At 42.5% G+C, this 18,234-nt stretch overlaps 1 protein-coding gene across 1 annotated transcript; it reads left to right on the plus strand.

The window, feature by feature from the left end:
• Nucleotides 1–732: 732 nt before the first annotated feature.
• On the plus strand, nt 733–16,476 carry zmp:0000000529 (WD repeat-containing protein 20). Its single transcript, XM_036557152.1, has 4 exons — nt 733–1,473; nt 4,390–4,572; nt 12,097–13,449; nt 14,312–16,476. The coding sequence occupies exons 1-4, from the start codon at nt 1,093–1,095 to the stop codon at nt 14,369–14,371; spliced, it is 1,977 nt and encodes a 658-aa protein (XP_036413045.1). The 5' UTR covers nt 733–1,092; the 3' UTR covers nt 14,372–16,476.
• Nucleotides 16,477–18,234: the final 1,758 nt, after the last annotated feature.

Consider the following 18,234-nt stretch of genomic DNA (forward strand, 5'->3'; position numbering starts at 1 on the left):
AACTAATTTACAAAGTATACCTAAAGAAAGACAAATAATTAAATTGGACTGTGAGAGGAAAATGAGCGATGATCAGTAGAATTTTGTATAATACCGTCCAGAAAACATTAAGCAAAATGCCAGTGGACCGCCAGCTTTGCCATCAGTGGGCCAGGAGTGGCCCACTAACCTCTTGCTATCAGGGAAGATCAAAACTATGAAACATACTTCACTTAGAGTGCTTTTCTGATGTGCTCTTCTCCACTGCAGTGCTATTCAATCCAAAGTAACTAATGTAGCCTAGCTAGCTTATGCATGTCATTTACAACAAGCTAGGTTTTAATGGTTTAACTGTTAAGGTTCATTTACTCTAACAACTACTTTATTCTACTACTTTTATTCTAAGTCTGTATGGTACTGGAGTTGGTATCAGTGAGTACTAAAAAAAGGTATCGATGCATCCTTACTTTTGACCCACTGTAAATCTGATTTAGTGAATTAAAATGTGGAGTAAATGAACTGGTTCACTTGACAAAAGAAATGTATGGTAACTAAATTTGTGGTGAAAAAAACTGAGTTGGAGTGTCTTCAGCCTTTCGGCCTCAACTGTAAGTATTTTGCCTGGGGGTGGATTTAGACTACCCTGGGTGGATCTCCAGGATCTCCAGGACTGGAGTAATTTCTCCATAAACAGAATCACAGAATGACCTCCAGAAGCAGGTTTTGGACCTCCCTGGTGATGCCGATCAGGGTGCAGGTCCTCCTCGTTCTGAATGGTGGTGTGGTGAGTGAGTGGTGGGTTGGGTAGGGTGTATCACACACACACACACACACACGCGCGCGCGCGCACATGACATCATGGCTGCGTTAGGGCCGGATCTGCTCGAGCTGCTGGGGGAATGAACGGCAGCGATTCTGCTGGTCTTTTCTCCTATTATTATAGCTCTTAACCTCGGGCAGCTCCTCCACCGACCGCGACCCAAATGCGTCCGGCTGCGGGTCTCCGCGCCCGTCGCATCCGCCTCCCGCCCTCTCATGCTCGGCTCTTGGCTGTAGTCTCTCCGCTCCTCCACTGTTTCCAGGTCGGGCAGTCGGCGTCTCCCTGCGCTAAAGATGGCCGGCGATGGAGGCGCTCTGAAGGATATCAATGAGATCAAGTCCCAGTTCCGGACCCGGGAGGGCTTCTACAAGCTGCTGACGCTGTCCGACTCCCAGCAGAGAGGCGGACTGGCGCGGGGGCCCGCAGCGGCAGGCTCGGCGGCGGCCCCCGGCGCCCCGGGCTCGGTGGGCGGCGTGGGGCTGGTGCAGGGCCCCGGGGCCGGAGCCGGAGCTGGAGCCGGGACCGGGGGAAGCTCGTCTCCGGGCGGCTTCCTGCCTCCAGTGCGTGTCTCCATGGTCAAGCTCCAGCCGGAGGACCCAAGCGAGGAGTCCGAGCGAGTGTGCTTCAACATCGGCAGGGAACTTTACTTCTACACCTACACCAACATCAAAAAGGTGTGGATGGATGGAATAAGAAAGCACTTACATTGATGAAAATCCGCGTGTGTAACGTTAACGCTCTTATTGAGTACTTTTATTTATTATTATTTTAAACAATCAAGTCTAGATGGACAAATGAAGTCTGCTTCCAGTTCGCCGGCTCGAATTTTCCCGTTCCACCTTAAATGGTGCGTCTCACCATTCAGATTCCTGAGGTGTTACAATAATAAATGCGGTACCATTTAAGGTGGAACGGGAAAATTCCAACAAGAAGCTGGCGACAAGTAAGCTGACTTCAGCTTCGTCAGTAATGTGAGAGGTGTTGATAGTGTAACCCACCGACTGCCTTAAGTTTCAAAAGGTTTCAGTGTTTTTATCGAATAAACCCGTTTTCAGTTTTTCAGTGATCTGGTAGGCTCCACTAAAATGGTGCCGCTGTTACTTAGAAATGCACTTGTAGACTCAAATTCTCAGCCGTGTGGCTTCAAAACACTTCCAGATTTTTACATTTTAGCTATGCAGAGACATAAAATAACTCATGGAAGATGGATAAAAGATGTATCACTGCGTTACCAGCCTCCTGAAAACCCTGAATGTTGTGCTCCGCGGTGACCAAGCCTCTCAGAAAACGAGCCCAGAGAAGTTAGCTGAGCTAGCGCCTTTAGCCTTTCGATTAACGTTAGCTTACCTGAAGTGCAGTTAGCTCCATTGCTAACTCTCTCTCAAACTAACATAAATAACCAACACCACACATTTTAACGACGTCCTTTCGCTTATACGGATTACACGTCTTGCTCTGCAGCCTCAACAAGATACTGTAACGAAAATACCATGTATAGTAGCTAAGGCTAGCTTAGCCCGTTAGCTACTTAGCAACATTAGCTTCGCCTAGCTAGCTTATTTCAGCACAGTCTGGCTGTTCCCGAACAGAAGTCTTTAGTAGACAATATTTGATTTTTCGTGTTGTGTAAAAAAAGTACTCATTATTTCTCGATAAACCTGTTTTTGTTTCTAAATTTGTGGCTAGCATAGCTAAACGAGCGAGGTAGCTATCGTGCTAAGATGTGAGTCCACTTAGCCTACATGACAATCAGTTGTTTACCAACAATGGGCCGCTGCTATTTTTACATTTCTACGTCTTCAAGTAGTTCAGAATCGTGTCTCTGTTGTGGTACTTGGATAATTTAGTTGTGTAAAACATCCAGTTTTCTATAAAGTGAAAATAGAAAATAGCTAGCTGGGATTTGATGTGTGGTTTCAGTCACACAGCTAAACAAAGATTCATCTGCTGTTTCTGTGATCAGGTTAATAAAATCATAAATTGTAAAAATATTAAGAGATTCAGGCTTGATATGTTTCATGAAGCTGATGTTGGCAGAATAGAATAGTGGTGGTGGACAGTTTTGTCACTACAGTGTTATTCACTGCAAAATGTAGTGTTTGGGCAGTTGGAAATGATGGATAATTCACTTTATATAACCAGCATTACGTGAAAAATGTCCCTCATGATGAGGCAAATGGTTAGGGTTTGGAGTTGAATAGCAACCAGGGGGTGTAAATGACTGTCCTCGAGTCCAGTCATCATGATTTGCTGGCAGAACCTGACACATCGATACAGGAGAGAGGGTCAGGCTGCAGTATGATCACAGTTAAGGGGAATTTCACAGATTTTTCAAAATCTCTGCAAAACCCAGTGGCTGAGATGTGAGCAGAGTGGTTTGGTGTGAAAGTCAGAATTGTTCCCAGTGGTGGTGATAGGAACCAGACGTCCACCTTTAAAAGCTCCCTCACAGAAAGTTACTACATGAAGCGTTTATGAATACGCTGCCTGATGTCTGAGACACTGATTTTGGCATTGAACATATTTTTTTATACCTATTCATGGTGGAGGGGTTCCTGAAAGGTGTTGTGAGGCAAAACAGTCCCAAAGGAAGACTGATTTTTTTCAGATTTGCCACCGTTTTACCATCATATAAACACGTAAAACTCAGAAGACTCGTGTAGGTTCACTGGTGGTTCTGGATAGTAAATAAAATGTCTATACTTGTGTTGTAGTCATGGCGACCCCTGGTTCCTATCACCACCACTGTAAAGACTTCTGAACCATTTCACACCAAACCACTCTGAGTCACTCTGTTTACACCTCAAACACTGAAGTATGCAGAAATGAGTCTTCTGAGTTTATATGGAATGTTGATGATGGAAAAATACTGGAAAATTTGAAATAATACGTTTTCTTTGGTGACTGTTTTGCCTTAAAGCACCCTACATGTATCCCTCCACCATGAGCTGATTTTAAGACAAAAATCTTCAGATTTGTCAGTGCATGTATACTTTGATTGCTATCGGATTTCTCAGTCTGTGCATGCGTAAAAACAGATGGTGGATGTCACGACACGCAGCAAAACACTTTTGGAGCGGCACTGAAACCAAACACGAAATAAAAGATTTAAATGTTCTTCATCTACTAGATGACGCATGTCCATATTTTCAGGTAAAGTGGCGCAATGTTAAAAAAAAAAGCTGCAGCATAACGTTTGAGTTTACATTATGTTTATGTCACGTCGTCTTCTGTGAATTTATTGGCTGGTGGCAAAGCAGAAGTCTGATTACTGTCTGATTCGTGTAGACCTGGAGTTTCCCTATTATCTGATTACTCAAGTGCATGTAAACACGTTGATTGGATTACTGACAAAATCTGATTTTCTGCAGTTGTCGAAACACTCAGTGTCTTAGACATCAGGCAGTGAATTCATAACCATTTCATGTAGTAACTTTCTGTGAGGGAGCTTTTAGAGGTGGACGTCTGGTTCCTATCACCACCACTGTGAAAAGTCTACAGAGTGCTGTGTTTGTGCTGTATTTGCCTCATATCCGATCTCTCTCTCTCTCTCTCTCTCTCTCTCTCTCTCTCTCTCTCTCTCTCTCTAGGCAGTGGACCTTAGTAAGCCTATAGATAAGCGCATATACAAGGGGACGCAACCTACCTGCCATGACTTCAACCAGTATTCGGCCACAGCAGACAGCGTGGCTCTCATCGTTGGCTTCTCCGCCGGCCAGGTGCAGTACCTGGACCCCATCAAGAAGGAGACCAGCAAGCTCTTCAATGAGGAGGTGAGTTTAAAGTGTAAACCAGAAAAATATGAATTATAACAGGATTGTGTGTTACGGATGTAGCATGGCTACATATTGCGAACGTGATATGCCTTACAGTGTATTAAAAACACACTACTGAATCAGTAATATGACTAGGTTAAATACATTATCACTAAATTAATTCATTTTTGAATTGGACTACATGGGTATCTTGACCCACAGAACCTCCTCAACGGTTTGTTGATTTTCTTAGTGAAAAAACGTTACAAATTCTTTACAGAGAACACACTTAAATATACCAAATATACACGTGTGCGTTTATCCATATATATATATATATATATATATATATATAGTTGTTGTTGTCGGAAGAAAACCTCGTATCTCCAAAATGGTAAGTTTACAAGAGAAGAAAAAACATACTGTACTTTTAATGGAACCAGAATTTTTTCCAAGTCATTTTGGGCCGTTTCTTTTGGTCCATTCATCATGAAATTTACACACATTCAAATTATGTGAAAAACTGAAAAACTACACATATATAAGTTATCAATCATCAATCAAACTCAATCAATCAAAAAAACTGGTTCCACTTAATTGCATTACAACTAAAGTAGGTTTTTTCCTTCTCCCGTGAAGTTACCATTTTGGAGATATGAGGTTTTGTTCTGACAGCAGCGATATACATATCGTCGCTGTCCAAAGAAAACCATGTATCTCCATTTTTGTACATTTTTTAGTTTTCTACATCATTTCAACACACTGTCCTTTACGTTGTGTAAAAATTTCATGATGAATGGACCAATAGAAATGCTCTAAAGTCACTTGGAGAAAAATCTCTTTACATTGACTTGTTTTACATTGAGTGTTTTTGTCTTCTTCTATAAAGTTATTATTTTGGAGATACTTGTTTTCCTTTGGACAGCGACAGTATGTATATATATATATATATAATGAAATTTTTTGCAGAGGCCATACTTTATTTTATTTTGTTTTCCAAGGTGTTAAATTCAGCAAATAAACAGTTATTTTGCATTAAAATGTGCAGAAGTGTGTTCTCTGTAGAGGATGTTTCAACTTATTTTCACTTACAAAACCAATAGAACATGTCTTTTAACCAGGGTGCCCGGGGCTTTGTGTACGACTGTATGGCAGGGATGTTAGAATAAAGGCAGAAGCTGCTCTTTGTAGTCTTTGGGGGTTATAATTGATTACTGAGGAACACAGGAACGTTAATTCAGGAAGTTTTCCTCTGAACACTGGAGCTCTAATAAAGCCCCTGTGGAGTTGGCTAGTCTGTTAAGACGTGTTACGCCCCCAATTAGGTTTTGGGGGACGTGATGAGAGAAGATGAGTGCTTGTTAACTTTTGCTTGCTTGACTTGAGATTATCTGATTCAATTATCAGCTTAAGTGAACGTGGAGCTGAATGTGCGTTCCTCTCCACGGCTCTTCCTTCAGTATAGTCTCGTCTGCGTTTCCTTTAAAGAGATGATGTGCAGGTCTTACAGGAGTGCTTCACTCAAAATGATATGGTGAATAGAAGCTAATGGGGACTAGATAACATGGTTCCTATTCATAATGATATATGGAGCTCAACTAGGGCTGAAAGATTAATCGTTTTATATTGAATCGCAATTTGAAAGAGTGCAATTCTCAAATTGCAATAGTTTCATAGTCTGTTATCAACAACGCTCTTAAAGGTGGTTCTTCAAGGGTTCTTAAACGAGAAAACGGTTCTATAAAGAACTATGAACACTCAAATAATCCTCTGCATGATTAAATGGTTCTTTGCATGGTGAAATGGTTCTTCAGATTGATGGAGATGGTTCTATATAGAACCTTTTTACAAAGGGTTCTATAAAGCATCAGAAAAGTTTCTTATATTATTATGATGTCAAGCTTGTAACAGTCAAAAAGCCCTTTTTGATGTTATGTAGAACCATATGCAACACATTCTCCATCCATCTAAAGAACAGTTTCACCATGCAAAGAACAGTTTAATCATGCAAAGGGTTTTCTGAGTGTTCAGGGTTCTATATCGAGTATTTTCTTTATTAAAGAACCCTTGAAGAACCACATTTGTAAGTGTGAATGCTGATACTATGCCAGTTTTAAGTGGGGAAATTTAACTCAACTACGTGGAGCTTGTGAACTGCTTTTAAATGAATTAGACGAAGCAGAAGCAAGTGAACATTCGCGTGCTGTGACATCACAACCATAAATAACTGGTAGGCTGGAGTGCCGTGTTAGGCTTTTGAGCCTCAAGCTGAAAAAGTATGCGCTGGTCTTTTTAGCCTGTAGTAATCGCAATATTGGGCAGAAAAAAATCAATTAGATATTTTGCCAAAATTGTTCAGCCCTAAGCTCTACAGCATGATTCAGTAACAGTGAAATCCCTAAAAGAAATTTGGAAGCACTTTATTTGGATAGCCTCATCTGGTGAAACTCACCCATGATAGGATTAGCAGGGTTAGGTTTAAGACCAAGGTGAGGGTTAGGTTTTGATGTTTTAGGCTTAGGTTTAGTCCTGGGGTCGCACCCCAAATGTTAAGAAGAGCCATTTTGTCCTTTCAACAAAAATTAAATCATCATGGGAGACACAACATTTTTTGTCCATTATAGGATAGTATAGGCCAAAAAATATAATATAAATGACAACATAGTTTTACTTTGCTCTGCTTTAAGCTTTAACTCAGCCATAGCTGCTTTTCTCGCATCTCCAGCAGGAAACTTTTCCACAGAAGTAGAACAGTTTCTTGTAAAATGTCTCTCAACATTTGACTTTTTACGAGGCTGAAGTTACTTCTCATTCGCCAGCTTCTTTCATTTGAATTTCCCTGTTCCACCTTAAATGGTGCCTGAGGTGCCAGAGTGTAACTGCTGCACCATTTAAGGTGGCGAACAAGAAACTGACTTCAGCTTCATGACTTTTTAGCGTTTGACAGTTTCTCACTGCAGATTAAACATATCAGGAAACCAGCTGGAGTGATTATAGACACAAATAAGTTCATTCGTCTCCAAATTATTAATGTTCGTCTTAAATCTCTCTTAGCCTTTCGAGATTGTTGTCTGTGTTGCTATGGTGACCAGCAGTCTGTGCTGATCTTCAGGGTTAAAGGGTGAATTAGCAGTTCTACATTAACTCCAGAGTTTAAGACCATTTATTGTTAAACTGTGTTGAACGATCAGCAGAGCTTTATTTTACTGTAAAGGAGGTTTATTTTATTTTTACCTACAAGTCTAATTCTGTGAAGCCGCAACAGGGCAGTAAAAGAGCCGCATGCAGTTCCGGAGCTGCATGTTGCCGACCCCTGGTTTAGGGCCAGGGTTAGGTTTCAGGAAAATTATGGTGAGTAGATATTTAGTTGAATGTAAGTTATATGCAAAATAATCATCTAGAAAGTATCTACAGTGGGCTACCCAAATAAGTGTTACCAGAAGTGAGGAACCGTTTGTCTATTTGGCACAGAAGGACTCGCCCAGATCTGTTCTGTTAAACCTGCAGAATCCCGAAGTGGTTCTTACAGTTCACAGCTATTACTAGTTCCTTTGACCATGAAAAAGAGTCCTTCGACACTTTTTCCTTCCATTGGCATTTTATTCTCATTATTTTACCGTCATACGACATTCTGTACTTGCATCGTCTTTGTGAATCCGAATGCTTGTGCTCACTCTTCTGACTGAGTGCTGATCAAATCAGGAAAAACTGCACCGGGCAGTCTTTCATCATAAAGTCTTCGCGCCTGCCTTTGCAATAGTGTCACTTGACTTCTCACCTCTTCCATCTTGAGAGTAGATTTGCACATTACAGGTTTTTGTGAAGGTTTTGCAGATGTCCTAACACAAGGAGCAAATGTGTGAAAAATTGGACTTCTTGCTAACTTGAGATGAAAACTAGAGATGAAGCGATATTAAAATTTCATATCACGATTATCATGACCAAAATGATCACGATTGTCGATATTATCTCGATATTGTTCAAAAGCGTTGAAAAGTAAAATAAATAAATAAATAAATACTGATACACAAACTGAAACTCGTTTCACCAACTTTTTTATTAACACAGATAGAATTGGCAGCAATATGCACTTTAAAAAATAAAAAAATATAGTCAATACATTTGTAGCATTACTTTTGTATTACTTACAATACTCTGTAAACAAAAGAATAGCAAATGTATTATTATTACTGTTATTACTATTATTATTATTACTGTTGTAAATAATAATAATTATTATTATTACCATTGTAATTATTATTATTATTATTTATTACAATAATTAGGGATTTCCTTGCATAGAGAATTAAATCTGGACCAACTCTTAGGTGGGTCTTAATGGGAAAATTACTACTTCTAAGAAGTGCTGCACTCGGGGGGATTTCTGTCCGAACTGCAACTGCAGCATTATTGTGCCGTTGTGACGCTGTTCCCCTAATCAACACAGCGCACCAGGAAAAACAGCCAAAATCACTGAGGAATTGCGTGACCGCGCTGTGAGCTGCAGACAGCGTAGAACTCACACAGCGTGTCTTCACCTGTGGAGCTGCTTCTCTAAAAGCATTTTAAAACTAAAACATAACTTAAAATGAACGCGCATCTGAGCTGCGGCAGAAACACTCCTGAAGTTTAATCTCTGAAACTCTGCTTTTCCTAAAAGCAGCATGCAGCGTTTACTCGCGCGAGGTCCCGTCTCAAAGCACACTATCTTCCCTATGTAGTGCACTTCGTGGATCATGAAATAGCAAATCCTTCACCCAAAGAGTGCAGGAAACGTTCACAGTAACAATATATTAACAATAGGTTACAAATTCCCTATTTAAAACTCAACTGCTTGCTAATGATGTTCGTGTTTGTTTGAACAGTAGCGCACTATGTAGGGGACACTGAGTGATTTGAGACGGTGTAATTCTCTTCTCAGACAGTAAACACTGCAAGCGAGAAAGGGGAGCTGTGCAGATTGAACCTCTGCAGCGTCTCGTTCCAGAGCTTGTGTGACTGTTAACTTAGAGCTCATTTTGGAGACTCTGCTCCACAGAAATATGTGTTAAAGGCTTTAGTTTCGATTCACAGTTGATTCACCGATTGTTTTTCTTTTTTTTTTTTTTTTTGACGCTTAAAGCTTCATTTTATATTATTAACGAACCATAAGCACAAGTTAAACCACACAGACCATGACATTTCTTCTATTTCAAAGTCCCCACAGACTTCTCCGTTAAAGTTAACCTTGCGTTCTCTAAAAAGTAGCGGGTGGTGGTCGCGAAGATGACTCGTAAGGTTGGATGTGTTGCCCCCTTTCGCCGCTATTTTCTTTCGGCCTGTTCTGCAGACAGGGTGGTCATCTGCAGACAGGGTGGTCATCTTCAATTAACTTTCCTTCTGCATCCTTATAAAACCCAAAACATGACCAAACGTCAGACTTGGTCTTCTTAGAAGGCTGAAATATCTCCGAATCTCTGTCACTACATTCCCCCATGTTCTCCCTTCTCTACCCCTCCCCCTCCCCCTTCCCCTCTACATACACACAGAGCTGCGTCTGAGAGATGATTCTGCCTTTGTTTGATTCTGTGCAGCGAGTTTTTCACACCGCGGTAATCGACCGCGGTTTTAACGATACTTTAAAGTTCAAACGGTACTACTAACCGTCATTAATTTTACTGCGGTTTACCGTGAAATCGGTAACCGTTTCATCTCTACTTGGGACAGAATTTGTTTTTGCTCTTTTCTGGTGTGATATACTGATCCACCTTGGTACCCAAGCACTGTACGTTTTAGTGCTTTCCCTAGTGTGAACTCAAAGCACTTAGGAATCTGGGGCCGTATTACAGAAACATCCTGGCTTCAGTCCTAAGATTTGACAAGGTCAGGATAAGATTTTTTACAAATTCATTTTATGCTAACCATACACTAGAAGACTTTGAAAAGACTTTTGAAAGACTAAAGTCTGACACCCTCTCATATCTAAAGACAACGTCACAGTTTTTAGTCACAGACTATGATTTTGCAAAGACTGGGGATCTTGCAGGGTCACTATTTGCAAGACTGCAACAAAATTTTTTAGGATTATTTCCCATGTACCTGGTGGAAATTTACAAGCAGAGGAACCCTTTTCCTTCTCCACTCTGTAGTGGTACAAATGGGAAGATACGTTGGCTAAGCATGTAAAGATCTGGGGCTCAGCTCAGTTCACTGTGGAACTGTATATTAAGGCAGGTCAGCACCCAGAATGTTTTCAATTGACCTGTAAAATGTGCAGTTACTTTTTATTTAACATAAAGATTTACACATCAACAAAACATGCAGCGATTTAGCATTGTTGATCTCTCTCTCTTTCTCTCTAGCGCCACGCACATGCGCTTGCCCACCCGCTCGCCCTCTCACTCGCCCCCGGAACGTCACTGTTTCCATGAGCCAAGACTTCAAACTTGCGATAATATTAAACACGGTTGTTTTTGTCGCAGCATCAAGATGAGAAATGACTGACTTAAGACAGCCATCCTGACCACCTCACACAAAATGATTGAGATGACGCAAACACGACGCAACTCTAGCAAGACCCTCGTGATTTTATTCTGACTTTGGAAATTTGTCTGCAACAGTGAAATCACTTGAAAAGAAGTTTGGTGTAAGGCCAGCATTACAAATCTTCAGAACTACATCTTATCTTGCAGCATTTTATCTCCACAAGTTAGGAAATTCTGAACTACTCAATCGAGGTCGCAACCGATGATACACAGCCTGAATAGTTAACACAGAATCAAAATAATTGAAAAAAAAAAACATCTGATATATAGACAGCTACTGTTTGAAAACAACTGACAGTGCATTGAAAAATAAAGAAAAAGCTATGAACACTGTGAGTGCGCCCCCTGATGTTTCAAAAGGAGTCACTGCTCCTCAGTTTCCCCAGTAGAACGGCTAATTTTTAAAACAGAAGTTAGAATATTGTTGGAGTTCATCCTAACGTTAGGACAGTATTTATGATTTTGTGTCTACTTAGGATGCTTCCGTGGTACCGTTTCTTTATCTGGAGTCAGGATATAATAACAAAGAGAAGTGGTGTTCTTTAATAGCTACTGTCCTAAAATTGATCCAAACTGAAGTTGTCATGGTGAGTCAACAGGTAAGTTTTTAGAGTTATAATTTTTCTGTAACATGGCCCCAGGTGTTTTGGGACAGTGTGGAAGAAGGGAATTCAAGGAACAGGCATTGTAAGTTGAGTTCATCTCTAGGCAAGTTAGGTACTTAGAAGTCCTGTAGAGATGCACAGGGTGGAGGGATCATCTTTGCCATCCTAGCTGTTTTTGTAGTTGCATGATAAGGGGAGAAACTAACGAAGATTGGGAACAGGATTGAAATCTGTAAAACATCTTAATGCATTGGTTATCAGGCCTGGTCCTGGAGTGCATAATACCTCTTCAACACAGTCAGGGTTTGTAAATCAGTTGATTAGTTAGATTAGAGAGCACCTGTACATCAGTCAGTTTGGTTCCTCGCAGATACCTAACATTGAATCTTCTTATCTCTACTTTTACCTTGCAGAGGTTAATTGACAAAACAAAAGTAACATGTCTAAAATGGCTGCCAAAATCGGAGAACCTGTTCCTGGCCTCCCATGCAAGTGGCCACCTCTACCTCTACAATGTGGAGCACCCATGTGGCACGACAGCTCCACAGTATTCACTGCTCCGGCAGGGTGAGGGATTTGCCGTGTATGCCTGCAAGACCAAGACTCCTCGCAACCCCTTACTGCGCTGGGCTGTGGGAGAGGGCGGGCTGAACGAGTTTGCATTCTCGCCCGATGGTGTGCACGTCGCTTGCGTGGGCCAGGACGGCTGCCTCCGTGTCTTCCATTTTGACTCAATGGAGCTGCAAGGCGTCATGAAGAGTTACTTCGGTGGCCTGCTCTGTGTTTCCTGGAGCCCGGATGGCAAGTACCTGGCTACTGGAGGCGAGGACGACCTGGTCACTGTTTGGTCATTTGCAGAAAGTCGCGTGGTGGCACGAGGTCACGGCCACAAGTCATGGGTCAATGTGGTGGCTTTTGACCCCTTTACCACCAGCCTAGAGGAAGAGGAACCAATGGAACTAAGCGGCAGTGAAGAGGATCTCCACCAGGGGCCGCAAAACTTCGGCCGTGTGCGCACTAGCAGCACGCTTTCGCGACTCTCTCGCCACAGCTCCAAAGGCACTCCGTCCGTGACATACCGTTTCGGATCTGTCGGACAGGACACGCAGTTTTGCCTGTGGGATCTTACGGATGACGTTCTGTATCCACGACTGCCACTTTCCCGCGCCCTCACGAACACGTTCGGCCCCAACTTGCCACCTTCTGTCAGCGGAGGGATGAACAGCACGAGCGGAAGCGGAGGGGTTGAAGGCCACCACCACCCCTCCAACCCCCACCAGCTGCCGACGCTGCCCCTGCCTCTACCTCGCTCTCTCTCGCGCTCCAACTCCCTCCCTCATCCTGCTGTCGCCAACACCTCCAAAGGCCAGGGAGCAACAGAGAGCGGAGGGACAGGAGGGAGTGGCGGCGGAGGAGGCACCACCCCCTTTAGCATCGGACGCTTCGCGACACTATCGCTGCAGGAGCGCAAATCGGACAAATCTGGTGTAGGAGGGGAAAAGGAACACAAGCGCTACCACAGCCTCGGAAATATCAGCAAGAGCAACGATAAGATTAATGTAGCGCCACGTAGCAACCGACTGGATGCCTCAAAGGTGCTGGGAACGACGCTGTGCCCACGGATGAATGAAGTGCCGCTGCTGGAGCCGCTAGTGTGTAAGAAGATAGCCCACGAGAGGCTCACGGTTCTCGTGTTCATGGACGATTGCATCATAACAGCATGCCAAGAGGGGCTCATCTGTACTTGGGCGCGACCGGGTAAAGCGGTGAGTCTTCAAATAATGCCCCCTGCAAAGAGCTGTGAAGCAGTCATTGTTCTGTTTTTCAAAATGTATTTCATATTACTTTACAAACACTTTCGTCCATGTTTTCCGTGCTCTTATCCACCTGATTCTGCTCATTAAATATTTGGTAATAACCTTTTGAGCTGGATCAGCTGTGAAACTTATTCCTTCTTTAGTGAATGATAAGATTTAAGCTAGGTATTACGAACCTTTGCCTGACCAGGTGAGGATAAATGACCACACACTGTTAAATGACCACCATGTGCACCAGCATGCAGGTATAAAGTGCACTAAGGCTCGCTAAGCATTAAGATTATAAGGATGTTAGCTAGCACTGTTCCATTACCACCCCCCCACTCATCAGTGGAGTTGTAGAATAACTGACATTTTGGGAGTGGACCATTCCTGAAACCCCTCCCTCCTTCCAATCTAACGTCCTATAAATTCCCATCTCCACCTTCCATTTCCCATAACAAAGATCCCACCCCATCTCCTCCTGATTCCTCAGACCTATGTCAGTTCAACCAGAGTTGAAAACAGGGGTCCAGCCTTCCAGCTCCAAGCAGAAGCCGCACAGAACTTCAGCCCAAGTTCTCAGGATTCTCTCCCCTCCCTCAGTCAGTCTCCCTTCATACTACCACCACCATGTGTTGAAGGCACGATCCGCAGATAATCAGCAATGCCCTTGGAAGAGAGTCAAGTTATATCTAAGAAAACAACTGTCGTATCCAACCACTTTGTGACTATTTTATTTGCTAGTTTTCAAAACAGATGTTTTTATTTAAATGACCTTGTAGGAAACTAATCTCTAATGAATGTCTCTTTCTTGCCTTGTTTTGTCCAGCACCCCTCCCAACCGTTGTCAACACAAAATGGGAACTCGCCGAGTGGGACAGTGGTATAGCCGGCAGTGGAGCTTCTCACCCATCACCTGCACCCACACTTCCTTTTTCCTGTTTCTACAGGTTTGACTTGCTGACATTGAGGCCAGGAGTTTGGTCTGTCGCAGTGTTACCACTGTCCCACCCAAATGTGCACCCCTTCCACTCTAGACCCGTGTCTTGTCCTCATAACCACAAACTCAGATACTCAAACACATACATGCAGCTTACCCGAAGACTACTAACACGTATTTACAAGGACATTTGGCACAATCCACACAAGTGTAGACTTCCCAGCTCCCATTCCTGCGCTCCCACCCTCTTACTTTCTTCGGACTGCAGAGCAGCAAGGAGACTGACGCATTCCTTCCGAATGTTTCTTTCCCACCTCCCCCTGCGGTACAAGAGTGAAGAAGAAGAAAAAACAAAACACTGCAAAAGCCACAATGCCACGGCCATCATATATGTATCTTATTTATTTATTTTATCATTGAAACTGTAGTAATTTATATTGTACATATTCAGAATACTCTATAAAGGCAGAGGACTAAATGTATCGAAATAACAAACTCAAATAATTAATATATGAAGATCCTATATTGTACATAGTGACAGTTGCATTGAATGTTTGCGAGGCGTAGGGAGTCCGAAGACTTGGTGTTTCCATATGCTAGCGCTCCCTTCGCCGACAAGGCCAACGAGCAGGAATTGATTAAGTGCATTCTGTGCGCTGGCATCCGGCCTGGATTGAGAGTTAGCCTAAGTGCATTTCCTCAGACAGCTAGGCTCTCCGAGTGAGGTTTTCGACCTTGAATAAGAGCTGTATGCTCAGGAAAGCTAATGTCCTGTTTAAAAAAACAAGCTAAAGTTCTATCAGGTTCAAGGTGGAGCGGAATGGGACCTTTTGCAATTGTTGCTGAGCTCTCTTCGACGTTCTCTCCAGTATTCGAACACATATGAAACTGTAATTTAATTTCTTTTCCAGCGACTGTCTGGCTAAACCTGAGGTACAGCTAAAGAGCGAGAGATACCTGTCGCCGTAGTCGAGTAACACATCTAACTATTGTAGCATCTAGTAGGCCGCCATTCTTCTCACCTGCTATGCCTCTTGCAAGATTTTGCACATTTTAACCGTTCGAACTTGGCCCATTAGTTGGGCCCAGAGGGGTCTCTCATGAGGTGGAATCGCTAGGCTAGCTGGCTAACTTTTCATCGTTCATGATGTGTTCATCGTAGTGGCCCAGTGGTTTTAGGGTGGATTCAAGCGGCCACCAAAATGGCCGCCCGCGTTCTCAAAAAAGACGCATAAAAAATGTTAGCTTAGCCAGAGCTTAGCCAGTTTGACTCGCTCTGGAATCCTCTCGTGTGAAGGCTGCCCCCTAGAGGCATTTTTGTTCCCTGATGTTTGCTCTTATTTTCGGACAAGCCAAGCTACTGAAGTGAATAGATATGCACTCTCTTTCTGGTTTTATATCCATGTTGACCTTCCTCCCTGCTCAAACAACAAATTATGGGGTTTCCCGTGGTGACCAGTGTCCTCGCCCCTGAATAACAGTATGTGGTTTGGGTCATTTGAATTTTTTTTTCCTGTATTTTCTGTTTTTTTAAGTTTAGGTGTTTTATATATATGACGTGTTCTTTTTGGGGGATTTCTTTACCTATGGCTGTAGCAATGCAGTCACACTCTTAAAAAAAGAAGGTTCCTTAGTAAAGACAGTGGTTCTGTATAGAACCATGGACACTCAGAGAGCTGTTGGCATGCGTAAATGGTTCTTTGCATGGTGAAATGGTTCTTCAGATGGTTAGACAATGCGTTGGTTCTATATAGCAATGTCAACATTGCTTGTAACAATAGAAGAACCCTTTTTGGTGCCATTTTCCAAAAGGTTCTATTCTCTGTTCTCCGTCCATCTGAAGAACTTTTTCCCCATGCAAAGAACCATTCAAGCATGCCGACAGTTCCTGAAGAACCACCTTTCTTAAGAGTGCAGTCTTTTATTGTTAACATGGGGAGATACAGCGGACCAATTGAGTTCAGTGTATGTTGTAGCCTTGTTGTGTGTTTTAGCATAGAAGCAAATTTAAAAACTACTGCCTGGGCAAAAAGACCATCCATTTTTTGTGGGAGGTTGTGTTCTGGTTGTGTTCCAGAAAAGGGGGCTTGTGTCTCTCATTAGTGCGTATATGTCCTAACAGTCGAGTGCAAGAAAGTAAATAACACTATTTCCAAATGGTAATAATAATTAAAAAATGAGAACTTTTATGGCTAAATCTAGTTCTGTACACTGAAAGCTCCTGCCTGCTGAAAGACTCTCTTACCTTGTTGGGCACTGCAAGAACGACAGCAGCGGATATTCAGACACACGGCGGGAGAAGGCCCCGTTCCCTTAATGTTGCTTTTTTTTTTTAAGCGGTTCACGGAACTTCCATAGCATGTGTTTTTATTTCGGAGTATGTGTGCATTTAACACGGTTACACAGTAATGCCTGAGACGGTGACGTGGCAGACGACATCACAATATCAAGTTTGTATATGGAAATCTGTTATTAAAACTCTTAAATCCTATCTCTGCCTCTTCTCGAGCTTTTATTTTCTATTATGTGGTTTGGATCATTCTTGAGAATCAGAATTATGCTCACTATGTGCCAAATGTATGTGGACACCTGATCAGCATGATTATATGAGATTATTTTTCGACAATGCATTGATCAAAGGTTCAAGCAAGTAACAGGGTTGAATGCAGATCATTCATAGTTGATATTAATGCAGTAAGAGACAAAGTTAAGCCTAAAATAAGCAGCGTCCAGGAGCAGTTAGCTCCTAACTACAACCACATGTCCAAAAAAGTTGGGACGCTGAGCAGAACGTAACTAAAAATAGAATGCAATGAGGTGCAAATCATGTAAACCATATTTTAAAGGATATCAAATGTTGAAACTGAGAAAGTTTTTTTGAAAAATATATGCCCGTTTTGAGTTGGATGGCAGCACCATGTTCCAAAAAGTTGGGACGGGGGCCTGTTTACCACTGTGTTTCATCACCTCTTCTTTTAACAACACTCTGTAAGTGTTTGTGAACTGAGGAGACACTGCTGTAGTTTTGAAAGTGAAATGTTTCCCTGTTTTTGTTTGATACAGGATTTCAGCTGCTCAACAGTTCGGGGGCTCATTTGTCGTATTTTTCATTTCATAATGCTCCAAATGTTTTCGGTGGTGACAGGTCTGGACCGCAGGCAGGTCAGTTTAGCACCCGGACTCTATTAATACGGACCAATGCTGTTGAAATACATGCAGAATGTGGTTTGACACTGTCTGAAATAATCAATTAATTGATAGCCTTCCCTGAATGTCATCTGGATGGCAGCATATGTTGCCATAACATGTATATATCATTCAGCATTAATGGTGCCTTCACAGATGTGCACGTCACCCATGCCATGTGCTGTAATGCCCCCTCATACCATCATGAATGCTGGCTTTTGAACTGTGCACTGATAACAAGCTGAGTGGTCTTTAGCTCGGAGGACACAGTGTCCATGATTTCCAAAAAGAATTTCAAATGTTGATTCGTCAGACCGCAGGACAATTTTCCACTTCCCCTCAGTCCATTTTAAATGAGCTCAGGCCCAGAGAAGGTGGCAGCGTTTCTGGATCCTGTTTATATTTGGTTTCCTCTTTGTGTTTTAGAGTTTTAACTTGCATTTGTGGATGCAGTGATGAGCTGTGTTCACAGACAGTGGTTTTCAGAAGTGTTTCTGAGCCCATGCAGTGATTTCCACTACAGGATCATGTCTGTTTTTAATGCAGTTCTGCTTGAGGGCCCAAAGATCACGGCCAGCAAATACTGGTTTTTGGCCTCGTCCCTTACATACAGAGATTTCTCCAGA

Source organism: Colossoma macropomum, unplaced genomic scaffold (genome assembly GCF_904425465.1).
Source record: "Colossoma macropomum unplaced genomic scaffold, Colossoma_macropomum, whole genome shotgun sequence".
NCBI classification, from domain to species: Eukaryota; Metazoa; Chordata; class Actinopteri; order Characiformes; family Serrasalmidae; genus Colossoma; species Colossoma macropomum.